Below are 20,035 nucleotides of genomic sequence, written 5' to 3'. Positions count from 1 at the left end.
CTCTCCACACCACCCTCGAACCATCTCAGGGAGCTGGCTATCGGTCCATGTGCGACACAACCAGCGCCGTCACCACTCTACAGCGGGTGACACGCTTGGCACAGCGCCACCGCGTGCTGTGCGCCTGAGCGCGGCCAACGGCCCATCGGTCCCGATTGTCTCAAGCGCGTATCCGTAAAAGCAGTCTCGAGAGCGCACCTAGATCGTATTGCGTATCGATCCCCATGCGCTATATCACCACGCTCCACATGTCTGCGCCGCGCGTACTCGCAACAATCACCCCCCGTACGCAGCTAGCAGTGCACATCAAACGTGCTGTGTGCTTTTCTACAGTAACAGCTCCAGTGCCCCCCTTCCACGTGCTTTTCCAATTACGACTCCTGGCCCCTCCTGCAATGGCTCGCCGCCTGCATGCATGCCCCTCCCTTTATTCACACCCAATCCCGCTTTCATTCTCAGTCTCCTCAGCGCGTCACCTACTCGTTATGTCACCGTAGTTGACCATTTCCATACCCCCGTGTACGAATACGTCGACGAAAAGGTTCTGACCGCCTGCCGTGTTGCGTCAGCATGGGCGTCATCGTCGTCGGGCACCATGAAGAGACCGACCCCGATTGTTGAGTTACCGGTTGCACCAGGTACAATCTAGATGGAACAGAGTCAGCTTACCGCCGAAGAACGACAACCGCAACATGATCGCCTATAACCCCTCATAAAACCTGAAGATTTGCTGAGCTTACTGCTCGGGCATGACACTAGGCGCCGAGATACCAGGGTTCAGTCAGTCATTGTAAACCTACAAGCCTTCAACAGCGCATGGTGGGCTGGGACACAATCACTCATCAACAGCCAGCAATGCGTCTGCCGAACGACCCGTAACTACGCTTATCAACATATCCGACCTTTGCTTCCGCGCCTCCCACAGCGACCTCAGCACTGTCTTGCAACAATACAAAGCAGAGGCTGCAGCCCACGAGTCCACCGTTGACGAGATGCTCAATTTGTGGCTTGGGAGCCATCCTAGTCGAGCCTGGAAGAGAAGCATTGAACGTAGACGCTGAGCCACATCAATAGAGATGGTCGGACATGTGACTATCCAAGTACGCATCCAATCTTGAACGTGAAACCACGAAGAAGCTTTTTCCGCAGGGTAAGTGTTGTTTTGGCAACAGTGAACGTTTCGGACAACAATACGTGCAGCGCGCCGAACACCGTCAAGGCCATAAAAAAGCTAGGGGCACAACACAGAACCCGAGTTTTATGGTACAACAAACCATTCGCCCGCCCACGTGGTGAACCGTCATCAACCAATGTAATAAGCTTTGCGGCGCAACACAGCTGCAAAAGCAAGGCGAGTGCCGGAAAAGAAGTCATTGAAACAAATGTGACATCATAGAGGGGCTGATTAGAACATTGACGAAGCTCAGTTGATTTTGAGTACAGTTTGGCTGCATGCTGAACTCCGTTCGGACTCTAGTCCGACTGGTCATGAAACTAGCTCGACTGACCATGAAAGTACACAATAGCTCATCGGACTATGACCACGAAGTAAACTGGCCATGACCAAAATTTCATTCGAGCATGCGAGAAGCTCATTGGGCTGGAAGCCAAAACCGGAGGTCTAGGCTCTCGAGGTCAGTGCTCGCTCGGCTAATGAATGAGCCACCTTGACTAGACTTGAACCGATAATGACCATCAGTCCATCTGACCATGAGCACAAGTCAGCCCAGCTACCTTTTCCAGTCTGAACATGAGCGGGTTACCAACTCGTGTGCAGGTGCAATTGGCCCCGTGTTGGCTAACCACCGCTAAGCCACGACCATGTGAGAGACTCCTTCAGCATGTCTATTCTACTAGGCAATTGTATTATCTGAAGGCTTCGGTGTTCGCGGTGGACAAAGCTCGTGGCGCAATCTTAGGACGATAAGAATTGGAACGCAAGCTTTCCTTTTATGTACATGGTGCTGAAGATGCGCGATATTTGGTTAATGAGATTGGTGGCGTGCAGTTCTTTGCCGTTAAAAAGATCTCGAGTCATGCCGCTGTCTGCCGAGTGAAGTTTGTTGTTCAAGTCATCCATGGCAACATATAGCGGTTCGGAAGGTCATCTCACTAGCTGAGGCAGCTTGCTATAGCTGGGACATTTCAATTCAGACACTAAGATGGTGCTTCGATGTAGAAGTCACGGAATTGCTGCGTTGCTTCTACTGCACGGACTATGTCCAGTGCTCTATACTGCAAGATCTACCCTGTTGCGAACCCTGTCTATACGTCTTAGTACGACTCGCTGTACCCGGGTATGGAGTCTAAATCTCCTGTCTTGCGCGAGACTGCAGAACTTGTCATTCAAACCACTTCCCAATCTATATCAGTACTACCATGAGCTTGGGTCTTCGAACAGCTCACTTGCAGGATGCAAGAACTTGTACAGGCTCTTAAAAGCCTGTACAAGGCTACACAGAGCGTCGTTAAGCGCCTCCGTTGGACGTGTTGTTTTCTTCGTCTATGGCTTCTCAATCAGCAGACATGAGCTCCCGTTTGTCATCAAAGTGCACTATTGGATGTTGGCTTAGCTCATCGACGAACCTCATGACGCCGGTGTCGTCCTCAGATGGCCCTAACATAAGAGCAGACAGCGTATGTGTTGTCATAGATCAGGCTCATACGACAAATTTGTCTACCAGGCTCAGCTATAGCGTCTTGAGTGATGGATATGGCATCAATCCATAATGACACGATCTGTGCGAATTGCGTGAGATGAACATCCGCTCGTTACACAATGAGACACAGGGATACTAGGCAAGATTTCAAAAGATGCTTAAGATCTGTGGCATAAGAAGACACGATCAACCAACAAAACCATTGTATGCTACGAAGCCGTCTCCATATGTACCCAAGCATGAACGTCGAACACTCTCCTCAAATGGTACCCAACCGTTTGCGCCAAACTTTCTCAACAACTCAATGGATCTCTGGAAATCCACAGTGGTACTCGGAATCCTTTTCCCAGGTTCGTCGGCTGGAAACATACGGTCCGGTGCTAGATTTCGGAACACACGGAGGAAGCTGTTGTAGTTGAAAGGAAAGGCAAAACCAAACAACCGCTCGCTATTGACCTCGTCAAATATGAGCGCCGCAAGATGCAACTTTGCAATGTCTTCAACATCGACTTGCCATTGTGGACTATCATCCCGCAGCTTTGCTACGTATTCCTCTTCGGAAGGATGGTCAAAGGCGTCACGCACCCAACGCGCGGTGCTTCCTGCGCCTGCAACACTGAGAGGCTGTAATATGATGCCAGACGTGTAGTTTGGAAGTACAGTGTTGAAGACGAAGCTCGGTTTTTGTTCTCGCACAAAAGCCCAAGCTGCACGCTCGCATGCAACTTTCGAGGCGGCATACACAGCGTAAGCACGCTCAGGATGGTACGGTGGTGGTGCCCAGGCTTCGTCTAAAATACCGTCGTTCCATGAACTTGAGTTGACATGTCTTGCCTCGTCCACCAAAGGTTTAGTTGCTGCATTACTGCTCGAGGTGTAGACAAACCTCTTGATGGTCGGTGTCGAATGAGCTTCCTCCAGTATCGCCTTGATGCCATTGACGCACCCTGTAATGACAACATTAGGGTCGGGACTGAAGCTCAAATCAGACGCGACGTGGGCGACGCCTTCACAATCAGCGAGAAGATCTTTGAAGGCTCCTGGCAATTTCATGTCTGCGACTATGACAGTTTCGAAGGAATCTTCTGCCTGATCGTGACGCGTTCGGTAGATGGAATGCATCATTTCTGCCTCATCCTGATTCCGTACGGCGCCTCGGACGCGATACCCGGCCCGAAGTAGATGATCTGCCACATGGGAGCCGATGAGACCGCTGATGCCAGTGACAAATACTCGACTTCCGGCGGTGGTAATTGTCATGGCGCGAATGATTTTGGGCAATACAGCTCGAAGGAATAATAAAGCTGTCTTTGAGAAATCCCTGTTACGTGCTTGTTCACACGATCGTCCCCGGGCCGTCCTAACGGTTGCCGCTTCTTCCACCAATCATATTGCGGCTACACTGAAGCCACATATCCTCTCAGATCCATCAACAATACCATGCATGCCGACATCATTTCCACCTCTTCGATCTCTTGTGCGCGCCATGGTCTCTCATTTCAACCTTGATCGACGACTTCCACGTGCTCGACATTCTTCCTCCAAGGGTTGAACGTGCATCAAAATAGGCTAGCAAATTGATGTTGGCATCGAGCAGCCACAATATTGAAAGCCAATTCGTTCCAGGGGTCATGGCCAGGCTTGAAGGACGTTCAGGGTACTGAGAGTCCGCACCCATCTGTTTCCTCAACAACGAACCGTGTGGCTGCTCGGCCTCTCCTCCAGTCAGTTTCTTTTTCCTACCATTAGCCTCCAACCCATAGGCGTACTTTTCTACCATCGCCAACGGCTTTTCGCTCACAAATGTAGGCTCGGTTTGATGAAACTTGTTCCTATTGTTGCGTCAATGCCAGTGTTACTGCTCACACTTTGTATCCGTCTTGCTGGAATGCCGAAGATCGTAACGCTACAGTCATTCTACTCATCGCAGTGATACATGACAAAGGCTTCCACTGGACTTTCCAACGCATAGAAGTAACAAGATCATTTGTTGATCAGCGTTCGTGTCAATAGAACATGTATTAGTGTACGTTCGAAGACTGTACCACAAGCGGAATGACTACAGCGAATAACCGTTCGCCATCCTCATCTGCCATAACGAGAACCCAATTGCCCTCCCATTCGTCTCACATCATATCATAGCGACGCCTGTTTCTACAATTCCTCCTTGTCCTCCTCCTCGACCTCGGTATCCTTGATAGGATCCCTCTCTGCATCGCGAATTGCCTTTTCGAACTCTTCCGCTTCCTTAGGGCTGTTTGCAAACAAATGGTCCTTGACAAGCCTTTGCGGTGTCTCACCAAGCCACTGGAACAAGCTGAAATCCTGGTACTTGTCCGTACGGAAGATTTCCAGCACCTCGACGTCTTCGTCATCGGAGAGATTCTCGATGAAGTGTCCCATGTTACGGGGAATGACACCAACATCACCGGCTTGGAAGTCAAAAGTACGTGCTGTACCTTTGGCGGCGAAGATAGTCACACGGGCGCGGCCAGCGATGAAGAACGACCATTCGTCTGCATTAGCTGTGGAAATGAGTTAGTGAGACGTCAGGCATAAGTGGGTAAGTGACTTACGATGCCAATGCATCTCACGGATCGCGCCAGGTTGAATACTCAGGTGTGCTGCAGCGACAGTCTTGGAGATGGGAAAGTTTGTCGAATCAGTGATGCGGACTTGACCACCAGTTGTGTTAACGGGCTCCTGAGCCAGCATCTTGTGGGTGAACTGGATCTTGGACTTCTTGTATCCTTTACCCTTGCTTGGTACCTCGTCGTCAATGGAACCAGGCTCTGAGCCTTTGAAAATGTACTTCTCGCTCTCGGGGATGGCCTTGAAGACTTCTGGCGATACGCGGAAGTTCTCACCCAAGACTGACTTGGGTGTGAGTCGCATCCAGTCGGTAAGCAGAAATGTGGAGTCTTCAGAGAAGTTGCCGTCGTCAAAGACCAGTAGGAACTCGGTACCGTTGGGACTAAGACCTTGCAGGGAGTGAGGGTGACCAGAGGGGAAGTACCAGAGGTCACCCTTCTCCAAGTCGTCGACGAAGGAGCCACCCTCGGGGTCGAGAGCAGTAATGCGGACTTTGCCTTCAAGGACATAGGCCCATTCAGCTTCCTTGTGCCAATGAAGCTCACGGATGACACCTTCTTCGAGACGCATGTTGACACCGGCTAGCTCTTTGCTAGTACCCAGCTCGCGAACGGTCGTCTCACGTGTCCAGCCGCCTTCTTCGATACGGATATGCGAATCGGCGAAAGACCAGCGCATGTTGGGGATTGCGCCATGATCGGTGCTGGGTGGGCGGACAAGATCCGGGTTCTGTCGTTCGCGGGCGCGGTTACGAGGTCCTAACACACTCGCACCGTCACCATTGCGCTGCAGAGTTGGTTAGTGTGTGGGTTCTCTATAGGCTTGATGTTTGTTGTTCTGCGGAACAAGCATCTCAGTGTCGAACTCACGTATGGCAGTGGTTGAAGCTTGTCGCCTTGGGAGTCAATCTTCTTGTCGAAGGGGTCATTGTTGCCAGGCTTGTATGGATTGAAGACCTTGTTGGGCCCAGCGTGGTGTCGCGCACTACCAGGGAGTGGTTGTTGTTGCTCCAAAGGCGCTGCAACAGCACCACATACGCCAAGCGCGACAAGCAACGACGGAAAATGCATGATTGCTTCAATTGACTTGGAATGCAGAAGCTGAAAAGGAATCACAGCGTCAAGTCGTTGTCGACGCGGCAGACGTCGCCCTTTTGACGTGCCGCGTGCATTGCGCGTCGTCCAATGCCGTGTTCCGATGACGACAGATGCAGCCATTATTATTTATGATGCTTGCTTGACACTAAACCATCACTTGGTCCTTCCCGCGGCATCTCCGCTCGTCAATCACCATTTTTCCACGCACCATACCCACTGAAAACCGTTTCCCCGCACACCAAACGCATTGCAAAGCCACATCAGGAAGGTGTACCAGCCACATTTCCTGAGCTATCCTGCGATTTCCGTTGCCAGCATCCAAAGCTTGACTGAAGCTTGAGTCCAAGTGCCTGTCGATCTGCACGCTGGCACGCGTCTTCCCGGTTACGCTGGCGCGAAAATCTGCACCCCGCTCCAATTGACATAACTACCGGCCTTCGCAACCCTCCCAGGATTCGACAGCACGACCTCCTCTCCCTCGCGCCTGCAACCATGAGCAGCAGAAACGCCACACGCAGCAGCGCAGACGAAGAAACGCCGCTTCTCGGCCGAAATGGCTCCACCGGCGGAAAGTCGGATAACATGGGGACTGTGCAGCGGTTCAAACGGCACATGAACTGCGATGTCACCAAGAACTGGGCAGACCTTGTTTTGTTGTTTTGCTACATTATTACGGGCCTACTGGATAGCTCGGCTGTCTTCATATGGGGCTCTTTCGTGAGCATGCAGACGGGTGAGTAAGACGCGCCATCTTTCATGAACCAGAAGCTTACCAATAAACAGGTAATACCGTCTATCTTGGACTGGGTGTTGTTGCACCATCTGAGGGCATTCGTTGGATCAAGGCCCTAACGTCCATTACTGCATTCTGTGCGGGCTCGTTTTGTTTCGCGCGCTTTCATCGTTACTTCTCGCCTGCCAAGAGATGGGTGCTCATTGTTTCATATTCTTTCCAGATGCTGCTTATCGCCGTAGCGGCATTGATCGCGACGGTCGGAAAGGATACCAAGGAAGGCCTTCATTGGCAGATGCTTGTCCCACTTGCTTCGGTTGCTTTCCAGTCCAGTGGACAAGCGGTTACGTCGCGCGCCTTGAAGTACAATGGTCTCACTAGTGTTGTGCTCACCAGTAACTATTGCGATCTGTTTTCCGATCCGCAGTTGTTCAAGCTGTCGAACGTGGAGCGTAACAGGAGAATTGGTGCACCAGCGATGCTGCTTCTGGGAGCTTGCATTGGTGGTCTATATGCCCACAGTAGTGTAGGCCTTGCAGGTGCCTTGTGGACTGCTTGTGGGTTGAAACTGCTTGCAGTTTTTGCCTGGGTTTTTTGGCCGTCGGAAATTTTGGAGGAGTAAAATTCGGGCCTGACAAGAATTCAACTGGGTCCTGTTAGCCAGTCCCAACCATGGTACGAACGCCTGCACAAATTATACCCTACAATACTCTCCAATGTATACATAATCACCTACTTTGATCGTTCTGCAATTGTCATAACCGCAAGTCTTCTTGAATTACGTCTTGGTTATCCCTTCTTCTCTCAGATACCCTGTCTACGCTCTGAAATGAAGCCCAACAATGCAGGTTGCCCCGAACTTGTCAAGACCTGTGAAGACCAATTGCTGCTCAAGCCAGAGGTCTAGGAATTCGCTGGTTCTCAAAGCTGCCTTGCAGAAGCCACAGTAATAGCGTTTGGTATAGAAGGAGTCACTCAGCATTTCCAGTATCGGAATGTTTTCAGCACGGAGCAGAATGAGCTTGGAGTTGTGGTACTAAGACCCAGTACAAAACCATTTTGTTCCATTCTTGACTTGTATTCCTTCTATTACTATCACATCATCAAGGTTCTTGCTATCCAGACACGTGACCTATGAAGAGGTAGAGTTACGCGTCACGCGAATGATTCTACCAGAGACGTATCCAGTCGTCTAAACGTCTGATGGAGCACCTGAGAAACTACCTACAACTACTAACATCTGATACAATGATTCGGCAACTGCTTTCGAATAAGTGAGCGAATTCACCTGTACTCGGGTGGACTCGGGCTAATTTTCACAGAATACTCAACATCGTGAGTGAAAGTAGAGACGAAACGCAAATCCGTCACCACGCGCTTACAATGGCGGCCTAGAGCCTGGAACTACGCGCCACCGAGGCGTCTGTAGTCTCGCGTATTGTCACCACAACCCAGACATGCTCTCACCTGACACCGCAATATCGACGCAAATGGCTCTGTCCTTGATCCACCGCAACTTCTCATTTCTGACACAACTAAAACACGCGAAGCGCACATCTCCAGGCACATCAATTGCAATCACCAACGATGTCACTCAATCCGTTGAAGAGGTCCTTCGACACCATGATGGCCATGTTGAAGGTGAAGGAATTGTCAGAAGATGCCATCATGACGACCGATTCTCCCTCTCAAAGCTTCATGAGTACAGACTCTGGCGCAATGGACATCGACAATGAGAACGATCCGAAATACAGTGGCCGCGACGTCCATCGCCTTTCGTCATCTCATTTGGGAACGCAGTCTACTCAACATGTCAACACTTTCATCGTAGATCAACATGGCAGTCACGACTCCACCAGCACCACAGGCCAAACGCTGAACACCTTTCAATATTTCGCCGACCTGCCTTCCAAGGTACGCTTATTGATCTGGTCCTTCGCCGCTCCAGCAGCACGGACTCGTTTCCTCGAACTACACACCTATAACACCATTGACCACACCCCTCGCCTCCGCTATATACCTCCACTTCCGCCTCTCTTCTCCACAAACCAGGAAGCCAGGAGCTTCAGTATCGCACATGAAGGTGGAGAGATCGTTACTTTTACGTCAAGCACCTTCACCGATTTGTTGTCTTTTCACGGACGGAAAATTGGCGAACCAGAAGATGAAGAAGAGGAGGAAAAAGGATTCTATTTCAATTTCAACCTGGATATTATCTGGTTGAGTGTTAGATTTACAGCCGCATGTAACACTACCGAGACACTTCGTCTCACGACGCTATCTTCCATCCTTCCACCTACCACTCTATCGCGCATTCGACGTCTCCTAATCTCATACTCTGGAATCGACTCATATGCTCTGATCGGCCCTCTATTACGCCCATATTCACATCTCACGACGCTGTATCTGTGTATGAACGACGAGCGAGTTCGAGAGAATGTGAAAACGTTGCTGATGAAGGGTATACCGGCCAAGGGGGCGATGGCGGACAAGTTGAGAAGCATGATTGAGCAGGCTGAAGCTGAGGAGACGGACGATGAGGAGGAAAGTGAGGAAAATGAGAAGGAGCGGCTGGCGGTGAGGCAGTGGAGGAGGGTACTCGAAGTGGATACAAAACTAGGCGAGTAGTTAAGCTGGAGTAGTCTTGGAGCTTTACGCCAGTTGGAGGTATATTGGAAGCTTTGGAGCACTTGAGTGTCGAGTGCCGATTTAGGGATTTCAGAACATCACTCTGCGATCACAGCTTTAGTGCCATGAGGAAGTGGAAGCCAAGAGACAACCAAACCATTCTACACTTACTGATAGTCTCGATACAATATACGAAGTGCTAAACAACCATATCGCTCAAGGACGGTGACTCGTCCACTCTCATCCTCGACAGCTCAAAGCTCAATACGGTGTGATCCATGTAGTACATTAACAAGCGCCATCGCCTTGGTTGCAATGTCTCTTTCTCTTGTTCCAATGCTTCAGTGTCTCTTGGAACGTCAAACATGCCTAGATCAGACACAAGTTAGACACTGGATGTATAGATGAACATTCTGCATCGTACCTTGTATGGGTGCTACAGCTATACCAAGCAGTCGTCCCTGCGGCACTCCAGTAATTTTTGTCTGATCGCTTTTGTGGAAGGGCAACAAATACTCGAGCTTGAATCCATACCGTGGCTGTTCGTGGTCCTCGCGCTTAGTAAAACATAAGCTGAACACGCCAGCATGACCAATCGGAGATCCGACTATGAAGATGCCTAGCTCAGGTATCTGAGAAAAGAAGCAGTGTCGATCTTGAGAGGTGAGGGCCTCTACCCATCGGCCCGGATGTAGTGGTCGCTGCATAGCAGTAACCTGCAATATCGGTGTACGAAGTCAGTGCGTATCTCACCTGCATTTCGTAGATTGGAATTCTCACTTGATTGAGGGTATAGTTCATGGATGTCTTGTATGAGCCCTGAACAAGAAAAATGTCCTCCTTCGTAAAGATCAGAAAAGGAGCAATGATGGCATCCTAGTTTGGTCAATTTGAAGCGATGTGAGAAGGTGAAAATATATATCTTACAGTGCCACTGAGTTGTTTGAGCTGTCTTGGATTCTTGACTACGCGATAAGGTCTTTTGATTACGGGTTGGGCCGCATAAAATATTCCCAGCTGAGCTAACATATGCAGGTGAGACTCATGTTGAATGAGCGGTTGTGTAGTGTCGCCGTTATGAAGCTCGCCTGCCATCTAATAGCAAACATGTAGTTAGTACTATGTCGTTTGGCAAGAATCTCTTTGTGTGTACTTTGAGGGTATACTTTGAGCCGTGGCAACAAACAAGATGACCTGGGCTTCTTTGTGCACACGCTTTGACTTACAGCTTGGATCAATTGCGCAAAAGGTTGTGCGGGTTGTTCGTCATCTGTACCGTCGTCTCCATCATCTGCGGCCTCCGAATCGTATTCACTTTCGCTAGACTCGGAAAATGGAGAGGTGCGGTTCGAAACTCGGAAGCGTTCCTTCTGATTGGTGATGTCCATAAAGTCGGCCGTACTGGCAGCTGGAGTAAATTCTTCCGCTGAGGACGACTCATACGCTGATCGTATATCCAGTGCTATGGTACCCCAGGCGCCATGGAGTACATTCTGAGCGGCTGGGCATTCGCACAGAAATCTGTGGCGAAAGTAACGAGGCGGCGTCGAGAGATCGCTCGCGCTTGCGCACCAGCCCAGCTGAAACGTGGCTACCTCTTCTCTTGAATTCAAGTCCCACAATGCAGTTTTGCCATCGATACAACTGCTCAGAAGCCAACGCCCAGAATCGCCATAGAACGACAGCGCAGGGATGTTGTTTGTCGCTGAGAGAGTAAAAACATCATCTTTTTGCCTGCTATATGGAAAATTAGGAGCAGGCGGTGAAAGCCCGTGGGCATTGTGGTCTGAGGTGTCCAATTCGCTACCAGAAGCGAGCGCATACGCGATTATGGTGATATGATGAGTGTTCTATCCAAGGTCAGAAGAGCAGGGCGCATGCGAGACTTGGAAATCATCATTACCGCACTAATTGCAATGATGCGGGCCTCCCGATGCACCGCTAAGCCCCATGCACTCGCACCAACGTTACGGTGGAGGAACACATGGATGCTATCGTCGTTGATAGGCTCTTGCAGATTGGTCCTGTGTTCGAGTGCTCGTTGGATCTCTTGAATTCTGTATCCGATAACGTCACCGTCGTCACAGGCCAGAAGAAGAATCTCTTCACTGCCGAGATAATCAACAAGGATACGGGTAATAGAGTGAGGGTTTGAAGGGTCAATCCCTTGTCCAACGACACCAGTTTTGGGCGGATGTAGGACAAGCTCAGCCTCGCTAGGTAAATTCTGATCGGGAAAACTGGGTTGATAGACATGAACTTCATCGACAGAGGCGAGGAAATAGAGATTATATCGATGCGAAAGTGCCGTCAAGTCGCAACGCCATCCTCTCAAACTTGGTTGTGCGACTTTATCGGGAAACTATTCTGGGTCAACGGCCGTCTTGAGAAGCAAATCAGTCAACTCAGCAAATAACTCACCCTTTGGTCTCCGCGATGATATCCCGTTGGGATACAAGCGATACGTTGGTACATAGCGAATACCGCATTCTTGCCTGGAGGGAGGTGATACAGGAGCGAAGACGAGAGAAGGAACGTGGGTTGGTCGCACGTGTGTGACGTGAGCTAGCGTCGAGCACGGTCTCATGATTGGTCAATCCAACGTGCTGCGACTACCCCAAGGATATGGAGAAGTCTGATCTAATGAGTGGTAACGCACACTCCAGTCAGAGTGGTATCCCATAAGACCACGCAGGCAAGACAACGTGAGAATATTAAGGATTTGTTTCACAAAGCAAAGCCCAGAAATGTCAATCTTCTTTGTGCTGGGAAACGGCTGTATAGGGTGCATTTTCACAGAATTTCACAGAATTTCACACATGGACGTAGGATCGAGAACAGATTTCCATGTCAGAGGCCTTTCAGCTTCATTGGTATTATAGTGTTATTGCGCGATATGAACATAATAGTCATATATATCTCTAGTCGTGTTCTCCCATACGAAGACGAGGGCCTTCGCAACCCGATTGGATAGATCATAGCTTGAACATCAAACCCGATAGATTGAGACTCCGAACGCCATCTAATGCTTCGCAGTGACTTTGTCGCCGGTGAGCTTCTCAACAGCCTCCTTGGCACTAAAGATTGGTTAGCGTGTCTGCGAACATGTGGTAGTGATAGCAAAACTTACACATCGCCCAGAGCAACCATGCAGACCGTCTGCCAAACGCCAAGACCAATGCGGGGAGTAACACCACGGTAAAGACCCTTGATACCGTTGTTCGAGTAGATGTACTTGAACGCTGATGCAACGTTCAGGTTCTTGGGGCGGTTAGGATCAACAGTCTTGGACTGGAGCTCAACGCGGATGACCTCGATAGGTTGGTTCCACGCGCTCAAACCACCACCGAGAGCTGAAGCAGTGATCTTTTCAACCACTGAGAGCTTCTCGCCATGCTCTTTGTCCATGACCCTGCGAATACCGGTTTCCGCAACACGGGACAGACCAAAGCGAGATCCCCAGTTGGTGACCTGGCGCACGGCGACGGCGTTGACACCACGGTTGATACCGCGGAGACCCTCCGTGCGCCAAATCTGCATGAAGGTCTCAAGCGTACCCGGGGGCTTCGCGCCGGTGGCTGCGACCTTGTGCTTTGTGATCTCGACCGTCTTCATGCAAGTGCAGAAACCCATGGTGGCATAGGCTTGCGCGAGACCACCCGTCATACCACCAGAGATACCAGCAAGGAAGTCGGGAGCGCCGAACGACTTGGCGTAGTATTCGGCTTCTGAAGCGACAAAGAGGAGGACGGCTCCCTTGGTGGAGGCTTCGATCCAGGCCCATGGAATGAGACCCTGGTAGACTGCATGCTTGTTAGTGACAAGTGTTGAAAGTCACGCAACGTGTACTGACATCCGAGAACACCTCCACGCGCCCAGATGCGGCCAATAGCTCCCGAGAAGCCTTCAGACCTGTTGGCAGCCATGGTAGTCTTGACGACCTCCAACGGCTATTTTCCAGCGTTAGTGTGTTTCCAGAAAGCACGTAGTTCTCAGAATCGCGTACCTGTCCCAGAGTTGTTACTCTGTAGGGCTCAGTTAGTGCCAATCCTGTCCTGGGGTCGAAGTGGGCTGTGTTTACTTACTCAAACATGTTGAGACCAGCACCAACTGTCGTTTCAGTCAGCATACATCAAGACTCTTCATCTGCAGACAGACTCACGCAACAAGTTGCTGAACTTGACCGGCTTCTTCTCGAGCGTTGGCGGGCCGTTCCTGGCCATGCTGGGGACGCCCGTCGCAGGTGTGGAGCTCATTCTCTGGGGTTCTCTTGTCGAAGATATGCGGCCTGACCAAGGCAAAAGGGTGCTTCGTCGCAAATGTGAGTGGTATCAAGTGTGTGAGCAAAGAGAGGAAAGGGATGCATAGAAAAACGGTATAAGCTTGCGAGGTGGTCTGTGTTGCTCTGGTTGACCGCCGTCCGGGCGCGCTATAATTGGGGTTGTCCCTGAGGCTATCGGCCACTTGGCGGAAGTGCCATGTCCCGCTCATGCTTTCCGCACCTCTGTACCATGCTGGAGGGGTCTACCGTTGCTTTTGCAATCCATGTTCCTGTGCAGAGTCGCTCCCTCCAATGCGAGAGTCTTCATGCTTGCTTTTGCCATTTCTACGTACGACTCCATACGACATCAGTTGCACTGCAAGTTGTTGGGTCTCGGATTGGCGTCGGGCGCGCTGCACAGCTCAACGATCCGTATCGGTTCCCCATCGCTCAACGAAAGGGGATACCCATACCCCGACTATCCCGGTTACTTTTCTCACCGTTCGTTGCTTTTTGCACCGCTGCAATTGGGCCAGACTCGTGCAGTCGTATCATCTCCGGACGTGCTCATCGGCATTTGTCGTGCACAGAAACACAATATGGTGAACTTCAAGGAGAGTAGATTTCTGGTCATCAAGACATGAGATTACAGCAGGTCGTCTACTGAAAAGTAGTCATATAGCGCCGTAACGCTCCCATTCCCTATCCTTACATTGCAATTCTACACAGGACAAGGTATCTTAGAATGTCAAACAAATTCCCTCACATTCTCCTGACTGTAGAGCACGTTGCAATAACGTGCTTACAACTTTGCGCCAACCAACTTGGCGTAAGCCTCAGTGCTGAAAGACTTGGGCCTCTCAATGGGGGCACCGACGGCACGGTCGATGATGAGCTGGGGAAGGACACCGAGCGCACGGGATACACCAAAGAGAACAGTGTAGTAGTTCTGCTCAGTGAGGCCGTAGTACTGGAGGAGGACACCGGAGTGGGCGTCGACGTTGGGGTAGGGGTTCTTGGTCTTGCCGTGCTCGGTGAGAACACCGGGGGCGATCTTGTAGACCTGGCTGACGAGCTTGAACATGGGGTCGTCGGGCAGGTGCTTCTGAGCGAACTCGCGCTGGGAGACGTAGCGGGGGTCGGTCTTGCGGAGAACAGCGTGGCCGTATCCGGGAACGACTTGGCCAGCCTTGAGGGTGGACCACAAGTAGTCCTTGATGGCCTGGTCGCTGAGGTCGTTGCCAATAGCCTTCTTCATCTTCTGGAGCCAGACAAGGACTTCCTGGTTGGCCAATCCGTGGAGAGGACCAGCAAGACCGTTGAGACCGGCAGCCAGAGACAGGTAAGGAGAGCTGAGAGCAGATCCAACCAAGTGGGTGGTGTGGGCGCTGACGTTGCCACCCTCGTGGTCGGTGTGGATGGTGAGGTACAGGCGCATCAGCTCAACGAAGTCCTTGTTCTCGGCGAAACCGAGCTGGTTGGCCAAGTTGAACGAGTAGTCCTTGTCCTTCTGGATGGGAGCAACCTTGCCGTCCTTGTAGATGTTGCGGTAGATCTTGGCGGCGAGAGTGGGGAGCTTCGCGATGAGGTCCATGGCATCCTCAAAGGTGTGCTCCCAGTACTGCGACTTGTGCATACCCTTGGCGTAGGCCTTGGCGAAGTTGGACTCGTGCTCGAGAGCGGTGACGGCGAGAGAGAACTGAGCCATTGGGTGGAGGTCGCTGGGGCAGCGGTCGATGAGCTCCTCGACGAACTTGGGGACGTCGGAGCGGGCAGCCCACTCAGCGGAGAGGTCGCGGACCTGCTGCTCGGAGGGGACCTCGCCGGTCAAGAGGAGCCAGAAGAGACCTTCTGGGAGAGGCTCCTGGCCACCGGGGGCCTTGGGGAGGAGCTCCTGGCATTCGGGGATCTATCACATATGAGCAGCGGTTCCAGAAAAGCGGTAAAAAATGCTAGAACATACGGTCTTGCCGCGGAAGCGGATACCCTCCTCAGAGTCAAGAACTGAACCCTCCCAGACGAGGGACTTGATGCCACGGGCACCACCGTAGACCTGGTCGAGAGTGACCTCGCCGACAACAGTGTTGCCGTGCTCCCTAGGATATGATGTCAGCGGTGCATTGCGGCGGGCGCGGGCATGATAGCACGTACTTGCGGAGCTTCTTGATCTTCTCGATCTCGCCGGGCAGCTTGTTGGCGAAGGTCTCCTTCAGCGACTGCAATTGGCTTGGTTAGCGTAGTTCCTAGCCTGGAGGAAGCAAGTGGGCATACCTGAGTCTTGCTGGAGTAGCAGCGGAGGCCATTGAAGGCTGTGGTCCGCAGAGGGGCGGCAGCGCGGAAAGCGCTCGACAGTCGTAGAGCAGATGCCATTGTAGTGATGTGTGAGGAAGGACAAGAGGGCGGGTGGATGGGTGCGAGTTAAAAGGCTGCGATCGGGACGATGCGAGAAAATATCGGTGGAGCTCGCACGGTCGTCATGGTCGCGCAACCATGCAGCGAAAGGAATACTACCCGCGCGGGCAACGTTCGGAAGTCCCTCAGTTCCGGAGCTGTGGGATCCCCTGGACAATTGCTGTCGAGTGAAGAATGCCTTCACTCAATGGCCCGCATGTAGCATACCGGGAGAACTCATGTTGTCGTCGTGCCCATGTCCACTTGTGCTTCGACATCGATTACGTAGCCGCTACTGCCCATGTCCGTGTATACAAGCCATGGTATGGAGTAGCTAAGCTTGGAACATGTAACAGGACATCTTATCGCCTCGGCATAGCATTAGTCGTGCTTGGAGACTGCAGCAAAGAACATGCAGACAGAAAATGCTCGTATGCCGTATGCAAGGCACAGTTTCTGCTGTGGGTCATACAACTGGAAGAGGCCACATGTACAGAAAGGCCGGGACATTGTTGGGTCAACAAATGCAGGGCTCCCAGATGCTGCAAGCGTCCGGCCAGCAGCCTTGGAAGTCCGGGCTGGGGTGGAGCACTCCATCATGTCGTCACGTGTCGGCTGCTAGCGCCATTTTCTCAAACTCGGCACGAAGGAGGCACCTAGCCATCCCTCTGGACTCCATCACACAGGTCTCACTCGCCTGCACTGCAACTGCGCCCTTGACGTAGATCAGCCTCAACTCTTGCGACCTATCCCCACTGCTTCTTTGAACTCTGGTTCGCTGCGAATCTCGTAGAAATCGCTGGCGCATCTCAATCTCTGCGCGCGGTCGCATTCTAGATTGAATCGCGCAACAGTCCGCTTCCTCACCCTACACAACACGTCAGCGCAATCCCCCCACTGCGCATTGCATCTCGCGCTCAGCTCGCTCAACTGCACTTTTCGTTCTCCAGTCATCGTACTACCTAGATCTGTCCGCTTCGGCTGTCATCTTGCGGGTTCGAGTAAAGTGCTTGCGCGTTTGCCATCTCGGTTCTCTCACCACCGCGCTGAACTCTTATAGCACGCTATCACCGACACGTCTCTTTCTTTCGCATCAAGTCTGATCTGGCTCGTTGAACCTAATCATGGCAGCCATGGACGAATTAGGCACGCAATTGCAGTCACTACAGGCCCTCAAGCCGCCCGGTGTCACACCAACCAAGATCAAGGCTATCACGCAGCTATGCGTAGACAACATCCAGGTATGCCAGTCGCGAGGACCTCCTACACATCTTTCGTGCACATGGGACACCGTACTAAGTATTTCAACTCACATATAGTCTCATTCCGTAATCGTTCAAAAGATCGCCCAACAGCTTCAGAACAGCGTCGCCACACACAAGCTAGGAGTACTATACGTCGTAGATGCAGTCGCCCGCCAATGGGTTGAGAGAGCTAAGCAGGCCGGTCAGACCGTGTCTAAGCATGCTGCCCAAGGAACATATGCTTCAGGAGTGCAAATGATGCGAGACGTGCTTCCAGCTATGATGCACAACTTGATTCAGTCAGCTCCAGAAACACAGAAAGAGAAGATCTCGAAACTTCTAGACATATGGGAGCGTGGCCAAACCTTCCCGCTCGACATGCTCGCAGGCTTCAAGCAACAGCTGAATGGAGGCCAAAATAGTAGGTCACGGCCCGTACTTCAGTCTCCATATAGCTAACCAGTAGGGAACGTAGATGTGCCAGCGCCGTCAGAGCCGCTTAAGAGCAACGGCTCAGCCCCAGTCTTCAACGGCCACACTAACCAACAGCCACCACCACCACCACCTGTAGCTATGCCCCAACCTCCGCAGGACCCAGGTGCTCTTTTCGCCGCGCTCGCTGGCGTTGGTCAGCATAATGGGCAAACTAACCCCCCACCTGCAGCAGCCTCTCCATTTCCTTTTCAGCAGAATATGGTACCGCCCCCACCTCCTGGATTTATGCCTCCGCCACCTACTGGAGTAATTGGGCAGCCTAACATGCCTGTTCCGCCTGCTGGTACGAATGAGATCGTGACTCAGATTTTAAAGGCCATGACTGCTGGCTCTATCCCACCCGATCAGGCAATACAGGCATTGAATACATTGGCTATGGCCCAAAATGGCGGAATGCCTATGCCGCCTCCGGCTGTTGCACAGACATCACAGGTTCAGCCTGCTGTACAGAACGGTAACCAGGGAGACAGATATGATCTGAACGATACTAGAATGCGAGATCGTAGCAGATCGCCTGACTATCAACGTCGACGATCGCCTGTGAGATCTCCACCGAACCCGAATCGGCGGGAGAGTCCAACATATGGTGTATACGATCCCAATGCAGGTCCTGAAGGCAATGCACAACGCTTTGAGCGAGGTGAGCGCGGTCGTGGTCGTGGTAAACAGCGGGGAGGTCGTAATGATCGTAATGAATATCGCCAGCGTTCTCCGCCGCGGCGGCAACCGAGTCCACCTAGAGCGGCGTATGGCCAGTCAAAGTATATTGAGTGGGACGAAACTCTTCCGCGCGATCACATCAGGGTTCTCAGTCGTACATTATTCGTAGGTGGTGCTGGTGGGACGGAAGGTGAGATCCGAAGCATATTCGCTCGTTTCGGTAGAGTCCAAACATGTATTGTCAATCAGGATAAGCGACATGCCTTCGTCAAAATGTTGACCCGCCCGGATGCTGTTGCTGCCAAACAGGGTATGGACACTCTTCAGGATCCCGCTGCGCAGTCCAAAGCGCGCCAGGTAAGGATGTTGTTCTTTGAGTACCTGCCTCATTTACTAACGATACTAGACGAGATGGGGTGTCGGCTTTGGTCCTCGTGACTGTAGTGATTACACCACGGGAATTAGTGTAGTTCCCATTTCTCGTCTTACCGATGCTGATCGCAAGTGGGCTCTGACCGCTGAGCATGGTGGAACAGGTGGCCGCCAACTAGAAGGAGGCATGGTAATCGAAGAGCCTGACATCGAGATTGGTGCAGGTGTTTCTTCAAAAGGTATGCATACCGATCCCTCCTTCGTCACACGACTAACGAAACATAGCCATTAGCCGACGTGTACCGACTGATGCCCCTCGTGGTGGTCGTGGGGGGTTCGGTAATCGAGGTGACTTCAATGCCCGTGGAGACCATGGCGGACGTGGTAATTTCAACGGACGAAATGACTTCAGTGAACGTGCAGATTTCGGACGCAACGATCTCGCTGGCGGGCGTGGTGGTTTCGACAACAACGGTCCAGCCAAGTTTCGCAAGCAAGATCATCGTGCCGTCAACGACTCACGACACATTTCGCCCCGGCCTGAGCAAGGCGTTGCTGTCCCACCTGCAGTTCCTGGCTTCGGGTTCCAGTTGCCAGGGTTTTCATGACTCCCACAGGGATGACTTGCTTTCAACACAGTGATTGTGCCGGCACTCTGATTTAAATCACTTTTCTGTACACAACTATTTTCCAACCGACTAGCCTGCCAGAGGTGATAGTCTTTCAACACGGGTCTTTCTGGCCTTTGTCCTTTACGAATACGTTGTGAGCATCATCGGAACCGCGGTAAAGCATATCCACGGTGGACCGCTTGCTTTCCTAGTTCAAGAGCATTGCAAGGCGTTGCGGCTGCGATTGCGATTGCGACTACCTGTTTTCCAGTCCAGCACTGGCACACGGTG

At 51.8% G+C, this 20,035-nt stretch overlaps 7 protein-coding genes across 7 annotated transcripts; 3 read left to right on the top strand and 4 right to left on the bottom strand.

Annotated features, from left to right (window-relative positions):
• Positions 1 to 2,832: 2,832 nt before the first annotated feature.
• On the bottom strand, positions 2,833 to 3,972 carry CC77DRAFT_1022945 (NAD(P)-binding protein). Its single transcript, XM_018525573.1, has one exon. The coding sequence runs from the start codon at positions 3,918 to 3,920 to the stop codon at positions 2,847 to 2,849; it is 1,074 nt and encodes a 357-aa protein (XP_018382839.1). The 5' UTR covers positions 3,921 to 3,972; the 3' UTR covers positions 2,833 to 2,846.
• Positions 3,973 to 4,500: 528 nt separating this feature from the next.
• Positions 4,501 to 6,351, bottom strand: CC77DRAFT_1022943 (oxalate decarboxylase oxdD). The gene is made up of 3 exons (XM_018525572.1): positions 6,122 to 6,351; positions 5,237 to 6,038; positions 4,501 to 5,185 (listed from the first exon to the last, which is right to left on the bottom strand). Exons 1-3 carry the CDS (start codon positions 6,320 to 6,322, stop codon positions 4,815 to 4,817), a joined length of 1,374 nt encoding a protein of 457 aa, XP_018382838.1. The 5' UTR covers positions 6,323 to 6,351; the 3' UTR covers positions 4,501 to 4,814.
• A 97-nt stretch (positions 6,352 to 6,448) lies between these two features.
• CC77DRAFT_1052419 (hypothetical protein) lies at positions 6,449 to 8,059 on the top strand. The gene is made up of 2 exons (XM_018527697.1): positions 6,449 to 7,082; positions 7,133 to 8,059. The coding sequence occupies exons 1-2, from the start codon at positions 6,842 to 6,844 to the stop codon at positions 7,702 to 7,704; spliced, it is 813 nt and encodes a 270-aa protein (XP_018382837.1). The 5' UTR covers positions 6,449 to 6,841; the 3' UTR covers positions 7,705 to 8,059.
• A 610-nt stretch (positions 8,060 to 8,669) lies between these two features.
• Positions 8,670 to 9,855, top strand: CC77DRAFT_1097266 (hypothetical protein; the record flags this gene model as incomplete). The annotated part of the gene is made up of 1 exon (XM_018529882.1): positions 8,670 to 9,855. The coding sequence occupies one exon, from the start codon at positions 8,670 to 8,672 to the stop codon at positions 9,708 to 9,710; it is 1,041 nt and encodes a 346-aa protein (XP_018382836.1). The 3' UTR covers positions 9,711 to 9,855.
• Positions 9,856 to 9,909: 54 nt separating this feature from the next.
• On the bottom strand, positions 9,910 to 13,966 carry CC77DRAFT_942049 (mitochondrial carrier; the record flags this gene model as incomplete). The annotated part of the gene is made up of 11 exons (XM_018534837.1): positions 9,910 to 10,079; positions 10,135 to 10,426; positions 10,491 to 10,586; positions 10,877 to 11,560; positions 11,614 to 12,072; positions 12,751 to 12,787; positions 12,841 to 13,513; positions 13,564 to 13,660; positions 13,717 to 13,735; positions 13,802 to 13,820; positions 13,873 to 13,966. 11 exons carry the CDS (start codon positions 13,964 to 13,966, stop codon positions 9,910 to 9,912), a joined length of 2,640 nt encoding a protein of 879 aa, XP_018382835.1.
• A 717-nt stretch (positions 13,967 to 14,683) lies between these two features.
• On the bottom strand, positions 14,684 to 16,449 carry CC77DRAFT_250650 (citrate synthase). The gene is made up of 4 exons (XM_018530872.1): positions 16,243 to 16,449; positions 16,123 to 16,187; positions 15,935 to 16,067; positions 14,684 to 15,880 (listed from the first exon to the last, which is right to left on the bottom strand). Exons 1-4 carry the CDS (start codon positions 16,339 to 16,341, stop codon positions 14,774 to 14,776), a joined length of 1,404 nt encoding a protein of 467 aa, XP_018382834.1. The 5' UTR covers positions 16,342 to 16,449; the 3' UTR covers positions 14,684 to 14,773.
• Positions 16,450 to 17,321: 872 nt separating this feature from the next.
• On the top strand, positions 17,322 to 19,993 carry CC77DRAFT_250483 (hypothetical protein). Its single transcript, XM_018530871.1, has 5 exons — positions 17,322 to 17,603; positions 17,682 to 18,027; positions 18,082 to 19,118; positions 19,168 to 19,372; positions 19,419 to 19,993. Exons 1-5 carry the CDS (start codon positions 17,487 to 17,489, stop codon positions 19,739 to 19,741), a joined length of 2,028 nt encoding a protein of 675 aa, XP_018382833.1. The 5' UTR covers positions 17,322 to 17,486; the 3' UTR covers positions 19,742 to 19,993.
• The last annotated feature ends 42 nt before the right edge of the window (positions 19,994 to 20,035 follow it).

This window comes from Alternaria alternata, assembly GCF_001642055.1.
Source record: "Alternaria alternata strain SRC1lrK2f unplaced genomic scaffold CC77scaffold_18, whole genome shotgun sequence".
NCBI classification, from domain to species: Eukaryota; Fungi; Ascomycota; class Dothideomycetes; order Pleosporales; family Pleosporaceae; genus Alternaria; species Alternaria alternata.
This window is presented reverse-complemented; position numbering and strand designations above follow the sequence as displayed.